This window comes from Delphinapterus leucas, chromosome 15 (assembly GCF_059928025.1).
Source record: "Delphinapterus leucas isolate spDelLeu-1000000601 "Yukka" chromosome 15, BTC_Dleu_Yukka2, whole genome shotgun sequence".
Taxonomy (NCBI): Eukaryota; Metazoa; Chordata; class Mammalia; order Artiodactyla; family Monodontidae; genus Delphinapterus; species Delphinapterus leucas.
The window spans coordinates 47,510,233-47,518,876 of record NC_143143.1 but is presented as its reverse complement, the minus strand read 5'-3'; the positions used below and the strand labels follow the sequence as shown (position 1 = coordinate 47,518,876).

General features: G+C 41.9%; 1 protein-coding gene across 6 annotated transcripts in view; it reads right to left on the bottom strand.

The window, feature by feature from the left end:
- Positions 1–3,745: 3,745 nt before the first annotated feature.
- Positions 3,746–8,644, bottom strand: part of TASP1 (taspase 1) — a 238,846-nt gene continuing 233,947 nt past the window's right edge. For 5 of the 6 annotated variants that reach the window (XM_089896558.1, XM_089896556.1, XM_089896557.1 and 2 more), the window contains one exon: positions 3,746–4,831. In XM_089896558.1, the coding sequence (XP_089752684.1) occupies positions 4,798–4,831 (34 nt within the window). In that variant the 3' untranslated portion in view covers positions 3,746–4,797. The other variant, XM_089896555.1, reaches the window with a different exon arrangement.

The following is an 8,644-nucleotide window of genomic DNA, read 5'->3' as shown; positions in this document are numbered from 1 at the left end:
GAGTTTGGGATGAACAGATACACACTACTATATGTAAAATAGATAACAAACAAGGACCTACTGTATAGCACAGGGAACTATACTCAATATTTTGTAATAACCTGTAAGGGAACAGAATCTGTAAAAGAATATATGTGTACCTGAATCACCGTGCTGTACACCTGAAACTAACACAACACTGTAAAACAACTATACCTCAATTTAAAAAAAAGAAATTTAACCATAAAATTATGTTAAGGATATCCAGGATTGAGAGATGGCTTCCTGGAAACAGGTGTCATGTGAGGTTGTTATAGCCTGGTCAACATGTAGATGTGTTCACAACACAGGGGTGCTGACAACACTGCTTTGGTCTCTTCAAGTCATAACACACCTTTGGCCATGGTTTCTTCCAATTACCATTAACACAATTCCAGGCCATTTCCCCTAAGGTGTCCATCAACCTGTGACGACCTGCTGCTGCTCAGCTTCTGTTCATTCCCACCTCCTTAAAAGCTTTCTCCCACCCCCAGGGGTCTGACGGCTGTCAGCACTGACTTAGTCATAAACTTCCACCTTCGTGGTACTACCAGCCTTATCACCTGGAGAACGTCCACCAGATGTTACGGATGAAGATAGCTCATGAGGAGCACAGGCAGGAGGAGAGTCCCCGGGGTGGGGGGGCTGGCAGTGGGTGCACTAGCAGGCCAGTGAGACTACCCTCCGCAGGAGAGAGTATAAAGGCCCTCCGAGGGTTCATGACGAAAAGCATATGGAACAGAATGTAGCTTAGTTTCAAGTTCCTCAGCAGCAACCCTAAGACAAGGAGTCGAAAGCAAGTAGTGCATCTGGGAGATGATTCCAGGAAACATAGGTTGGGGGTGGGGAAGTGTACAGGGAAGGGAAGAAAGCCAGTACAAGGTGTGCTTATAAGTCAGTGACCACTGGGGGCAACTGAAGTTTAAAATCTCTCAAAAACAGTGTGAAACACCTGCCTCGGAATTACCCCACCCAAGGAGCAAGGGAGCTCCTTGTATATTTATACAACAACTTCTGTTCATCATTTGTTGAGAGCTGCTTCTGGGAGTGCTGGTTCCCTGGACTTCTAGCCTGCTGTGTGCAGGGACAGAGCAGCTTTCCATGGTTCCAGAGAAAGTCCTCAGGCACAGAGGTGCAGATGTGAGCCTGTAAAAGTTGTCTGGGGCTCTGTGAAACAGAAGATCCATGGGCAATGACAGTGATCTGTTCCAGGACACCTGCTGAGTTGGCTAAGACCTTACCTCACTGCTCATTGCATGGACCTGTGGCCTCAGAGAATGGATGCTGAAAATGTACTGTCAGTACTGTGATCAGTTCATAAAAGTTTCAGGATAAAATATATATATTCATATCCATATATGAATTAGCTAAACCAGCATTGTATGGGGAAGCAGTAAATGAGGTATGTGTAACCCTATAGGTTTGGACAGCTTTCGATGACATTATTAAGTGAAAATTGAAGGTTATATAACCCCACTTGGGGGTTCAATACAATCCCATTTTTGTGTTAAAAGCACAGAAAATTTATATATGAGAAGAGTCTTTAAGAATAGAAGCTAAGGGACTTCCCTGGTGGTCCAGTGGTTTAGACTCCACGCTTCCATTGCAGGGGGCATGAGTTTGATCCCTGGTTGGGGAAATTAGATCCCACAAGCCTCGTGGCTTGGCCAAAAAAAAAAAGATGCTAAAGGTTATTTGTAAAGGTTACAAGTTATTAAAGTGTTAATAACTGTTGTCTCTAGGGAAGTGGGGTTATGAGTTAATTTTTTGTTGCTTTTCTTTATTTTCTATGTTTTTGTAATAAGCATGGATTGCTTTTATAACCATGACCAGATTTTTAAAAATTCACAATAATGAAATATAATTTCAAGATATGAGAGTAGTTCCAGTACTTTTCTAAATCTTCCTTTCTTCCTTCCCTCACACCCTCCATCTGTTACAACAGAGTAACCTTACTTATTTCAGGTAACTGGTATGAACATCACCACTCTCAAACATGGGAGAAGATAAAGAATTCGGCACAAAAGGCTTTTGAGGAACCAAAAGAGATATCCTTACATCTATAAACTAAAACTCATCCATTTTGCTCACAGACAAGCATCTCAGACTAGCTTCAGGGGCTTGTTTATATGTTCTTCGTACATAGTTCTAACAGACGTTGGCATCTGCGTTCAAGTTCACATTTAGAAGAGGCATTTAGACGATAAGAAAATGGCTCGCCACAGGCAGACACACAGGAAGCAGGGAGAGGTGGCAGAGGTGACAAGCGAGGACAGAGCCCAGACAAGGCTGCCACACCTGTCAGTCAGCACAGGGACTCCTTAGGGTAGAGCACACACCCTCCGCCTCCTTACCAAGTGCGGAAGACACCCCTGTTTCCAAACTCAGAGCAGGATCACAGTGACAGCCTTGAGGCATCCAGGCCAGGCTTAACTGTACCCAAGAGAACCAAACATCCAACGCTCAGGCCTTAAAATGAAATAGAATACAGGCCTATAGTTAGGATCATCCACATTAAAATTGGGTACCTTCAAACACAGCTTCAGAGTCTTGGTGATATAGGCCAGACTAGGGAATGAGGTTACATTCTTATCTGTTTCTATCTTTCCTACTTTTGTGTGAAACAAAGTTGGTTTTATATCTGTCAATACCTTCTGGTTCCAGTATCTCTTCTTTAACATCTGATCTTATAATTAAGATTTCTTGCCTCCATGACCCTTTGACTTGTTTTTCATCCTGGTTTCATAATATTCCTTAAATTAGAAAAAAAAGAAAAATTAGAAATTGGAGACTAAAGTCCTAACAAACTGTTTTTGGAGGGGCTGTGTTCTTTTATACTGACCATTTTAATCTCTTCATAAAAGGGGTGTTTAACAAGCCCAAACTTTTAAATATGAACAGAATAAAGTCAAAAGGAGATGAAAGAAATGGCATTCCTGGTGAAATAGTTCAGATGATTTTCAGACTCCAAAGTGTCCTGATAGTTTTATGTGATCCAATCCAGTTCCTGAAAAAACCCTGCCAACAGGTAACAGGTCTTTGAAAGCTTTTGAAGCCAAAGGCTGCCCACCAGCCAGCCCATCTCTTACTAAGTTCTCAGCCTCATTAAGAATGAGAAACAGATACCACGGCACCAACCTGTCTACGAGAACACAGCGAGACAAATGTAATTGCCTGTACGAGGAATATAAGTCAGCAACTCCCAAAGCATTCATATTTACACCCACTCCATTTTGGTTGTCTTTCCTTTATAATTTGCCCATACATCGATGTCAAGTGTATAATTTCATCTGGGGCTTTATCAGTTACCGCCCAGAGCCATGATTATATGGTGCAGGGAACTTCCTCCCCCTGAGCGAGTCTATCTTTAGTATCTTCTTAATAGTTACTTCTTACATGTAAAATCAAAAGGAAAGTCTTGGTTTTCTTATGTGGCTCCAGAATCACTAAATATAACATTTAGAAGCAATTTATCAACTGAAACCATTGACTTTTCAGCTGCCACTACCATTTCTCAAAGCAAAGTGTTCTTATGCCTTCCCTTGGTTATTTTTTTGTCAAATTACAATGAAAATTTTAGGGACTTCTGTATTGACCATTCAATCATGTACTAAGTTTGTCTTTCATCTTGCTGGTGTCCAGCCTAATTAAATAGAGATGAAACTGAATTTTGAATACTCAGAACCACAGCAAGAGGCATAAAGGTATGATTTCCGGAAGAAGTAACTTTTTAAAAACAAAAAACGGCTCTCCAATCTACGATTCAAAAGATAATTTATTAGTCTGAGAAGAGGAGTCACACACTATACCCAGTAATATGTTTCTTTTATTTTTGTTCCTTTATCTTAAAAATATATTTAAACAAGAAACAAAGATAATATTGAATTTTCCCATAAATTTTGCTTTCTTATTTACAGTGTTACATTGTAAATAACATTCCATTATACACAAATTAAGGACTGTGCATTACTGTATGTTCTCTTTACATATTCTTTCATAATATAGTACACACAGCTCGAAGCTATGCAGTATTTAAGCTTAGAAAAGCTTGAGGAAAGAAGTACAAACTTTATCAATAAGACTATTACTTAAAAAGGTTCTGACCTTAATTCTCTGCTAGATTGTTTCACTGAAACCATTCTTTGTTAAAGAAAAATGCCCCATATGAGGGATGAGAACAACAGTTTAAGTTACCATAGGATCCACTTAAACTGGCTAACAAAAACACTTTGTTACTAGCACTGTTATCATATGGAGCATGGCCACTGTCAGTCATTTCAACAAGTAGATTGCAGTTCCGACATGTTATATCAAAGACAGTTGGTACCTCTTCGTGAAATCAACAATGTTTCCTGCAACTTTAGGTTTTACTTGTAAACAGTTAAAGACACATTTTGGGAAGATGATTTAATCATTCTTGGTCTGAGGTTACACAATGAGGAGGAGTTTCTATTTCATCGAAGGAGAAGCAAGCATACGCACTGTGCGTGCGCAAGGGCGCACGCACACGCACGCACACACACACACAGAGTCCCGCTCATCTGCCCAAGATGCGCATGTCACCAAGCGCTAACTACAGCAGCACTAGTGTCGCGAGCGATGCACGAGGCTGTGACAGGAATTATAAAACGAGGAAGATAAAACATCCAACTTCGGTTAAAACCCTGCGAAGCTCGGGTTCTGAAATGCCGCTCAGATGCTCTGTGTTCGGCCTGAAGGTTCAGCTCACTGGGCTCTCCAGGCGGCAGACCCCACCTTCAATCGCCACGGACTGTCCAGCTACCGCACCGGGAGGGAGTCTGGAAATGTGAGTCTGCAGAGGAGGAGACGGAAGACTGTTAGAGGTGCCAGCTGTGTCCCCCTGACGTGCGACAAAGGCGGAGAAAACACCAGAGCATCTTGGCTTCTCTTTGCTTCTGAGCATCTACAGGCTGTGCTGGCGGGTAACTCAGGTGCAGACAGATCCTGTTTGTCCAAATCTCAGGGGATATTAACTGAGTACCTACTACCTGACAAGCACAGCACTGGTAGCTGGAGATAGAGACCGGGACAGCCCAGGCCCCCAGGAGCACAGGGCTTACAGTTTAGTCACACTCAGAACACGAGTGGTTTTAAGGCCACCTGTATTGAGCATATTCCAGTTACCTGAAAACTACCAGTTGATATACATTTTGTCCTCTGAACATTAAAAGCAACTGAGAATACCAGATTCATGATTATTCCCTCAATTGACTCCTTAAAGGATTTAAATAGCTTACAAAAATCAGATCACTCAACAACCTCAAGTGAGGCAATGAAAAAAAAAAGAAAAATAAGAACTTACAAAAATAAGTTAAAGACAGACATGAGTTAACACACAAAATCTAGCCTGAGTTCTGTCCCTGTGCTGGAGGCAGACTGCTGCTCTGTCTCAGAGCTTCCCAGTGGCCAAGACCAGACAGGGGTCCACATGGTATAACGGGATCACACAAACCAACCACTCAAAGGAGAAAACCATTCCCGGCACAGAGTCCAAGGAGCCATTCCTCTTGTAGGGCTTCACCCACAGCAGGTACTGTGTATAGTGGATGAATGAAGACAGCGGTTGTACAACAAGGAGTTTTGTAGGGCTGAACATTACAGCATCACTCAAAGGAGGCCAGCAGGAAAAGCTCTTCCACAAGGGGTCAGGACCACGTCAGCCAGGAATTCCTTTTTTTGATGATCTGGCTTAATCCGGGGATAGATAAATGTCAGAGTTTCTAAGAACAGAGGGACTGTATATCCTTCAGGTAATCGTCTCTGATTCTGCTTCTCCACACAAGCTTTTCCTGAGGACTGAACGCAAGGGAGTTCAAGTCCCAGAGTGAACTTGCTGGATGCAGCTGGTGAGGTGGCCAAGCCTGGGGTGGGTCTGACATCCTCTCACACAACCAAAAATAAAGCAAGCATATGCTTTAGATGGAGCAACAGGTAAGCCACCTGGTTTTAGTTTGACGGTGGATACTGTTCTTGGGTCTCACTGCACAAGTCCTATTAGAGGAGCTGACATAAGTCAGCAATTTGGAAAGCTCTGGAGAACAGAAAATGTTCTCTGGGTACTTAGTGTTTCTGTGCACAAGGCAGGAAGCCACCTGTAACCTCCAGGAGGGAGGCCCGTCAACTTTGGGGTGGAGAGCTGGGCAAGGCAGTCCATGTGGCACCTCCTGGGAGGTGAGTATCACTGAGTTTGGTCGCCAGGCTCACGCCTCTGGGCACCCTGTCCCAGAATCTGGCCTTGTTATTGCATCTGAAGGCTGTTTAGTACATCTTAGTACATCTTATAAGTACGGATATGTTATACCCGAGAAGTCCACAGTAAGACACATTTGTGGATCTTTCATTTCTTGTGATGTCTTATTAACCTAGCGGGAGAAGTTTGAAGAGGACGTGTTGTTTAATTCTGCTACCCAGCAGCCCTTGTCACATCAGGCACAAAACGCTCAGATCCACAACTCCCAGGGCCCAGTGTTGATGGGGCCCTTTTATTCTTTCAGGGATTCATTAACATGAGGTCAAAGAATTTTTTTCCCTGAGAGAGGAGAAGCCCCTTAGTCTATCTCATCTCTCATCTCACCCTCCTCAGCCATGAAACAGTCACATGGCTAGGACAGGGATCAAGAATGTGGAAAACAATATGGTCGTTCCTCAAAAAATTAAACATAGAATTATCATACGATCCAACAATTCCACTTCAGGGTATATACCCAAAACAAGTAAAAGCAGGGACTCATATATTTGTACACAATGCTCACAGCAGCATTATTCACAATAGCCAAAAAGTAGAAGCAACCCAAATGTCCATCAACAGATAAATAAACAAAATATGGTCTATACATACAGTGGTATGTTATTCAGCTTTAAAAAGAAATGACATTCTGACACATGGCACAACATGGATCAACTCTGAAGATACTAAGCTCAATGAAATAAGCCAGACACAAAAAGACAAATACTGCATGATTCCACTTATATGAGGTACCTAGAAGTCAAATTCACAGGACAGGAAGCAGAATGGTGGTTGCCAGGGGCTGAGGGTAGGTAGAATTATGGGGCCATTACTTAATAGGCATACAGTCTCAGTTTGCGAAGGTGAAAAGTTCTGGAGATGGACGGTGGCGATGGTTGCACAACAACGTGAATGTACTAAATGCCACTGCACAGTATACCCAACACGGTTAAAATAGTACATTTTATGTTATGTATATTTTAGCACAGTTAAAAAAAAGAAGAAAGCAGAAATGACCATTTTCTTCCTGGTCCAGAACTGTATTCTATAAGATGGCATTAAGAGAAGGGGTTAGCTAGGAATGAATCCATGGTGCAGACCCCGATGGAGAAATATTAACACCAGGCTCTGTTCACAAATAGGTTGAAAATTTCCAATCAGGTTACTTAAGATATCTGTCCCTAAAAGTGAAGCTCACAGGAAACTCCATCCTCACATTTCCCAGAGATTCAGAGAGAATCCAGTGAGACTTCCCGGCAGGCCTGGCGGTCTAGGCACCAGAGGCAACAGAGAATAAATTAATTGTTAAAAGATCAAAGAGCGACCATATGTCCAAGCAGACAGCCTGCAACTTGACCAGGGGAATGTCAGTCTTAAAGCAACTGATTTTTCTGCTGAGCATGAAAAGGCCAGGACTAGAAGGAAGAAACTGCTGTCCCACAGACCAGGGGACTTGATAGCAATCCTCTGAGATTTACAGAAACACAGACGGCCAATCCAAACTTACCTCTAACATTCCTACCCACACCAAGTTTACAACAGAAAAACATCTAAATAAACTGAGCTAAACCACAAAATGTCAAGGAGAGTTAGGAAGGAAAAGAAAAAAAGAACTGGAAAAGATGACAAAGGTCTTGAGATATTTATTAATGGTGCATGGGCAAAATACTTCAAAAATACATTGAGATTTGTATAAATTGAGCTGTTTACATAAGACAGAAATACTCAACCAGACAAACAAGTTGTTAAGATTAACTTCTCAGGATTACTGCTTCCCTAAATTATCATCTAGTCAATGGGGATTTTGCAATTACAAAACACACTGGCATGATTTTGGTGTTGAGGGGAATAGAATGGTTAACCGTCCAAATGTATGTCAACACTTCACCAGTTTCATCAATCAACATGGTCTTCTGACTCATCGGAAAATAAGTAACCTTGGCCTGGAAAAGTTTGAGCCAAGATGTATTTGAAGCTTTCTGTGGAAATTTCAATGGAGCATCAAATCATATTATAAACAGTGGGGGCTGTTTAAGAGAATATTTTATATGAGTGTTTATCTCTAAAAGTTCTTTTGGAGAAGTGGGTTTGAATTCCTTGAGCCTAAAAATGTCTGTGGACAGTTCACCACTGTCTACGATGAACTTGTATGCCAGCATTTAAAAGTGCAATAAAGTATTTTATATTGGGTGTGTAAGGACTGTGCAGACTCTAGGGTGTCCTACAAGCATAAGACCTTAACAAGGTGTCTTTAAAACCATTTAAGTAGCAGTGTACTTTTATTGGAATTTGGAACTAATGAGAAATAGCACATGAAAATGGTAGATGCCAGAGCAGCGGCATTTTGGGTATTCTCCCTCCATTCCTTCAGAATGCCTC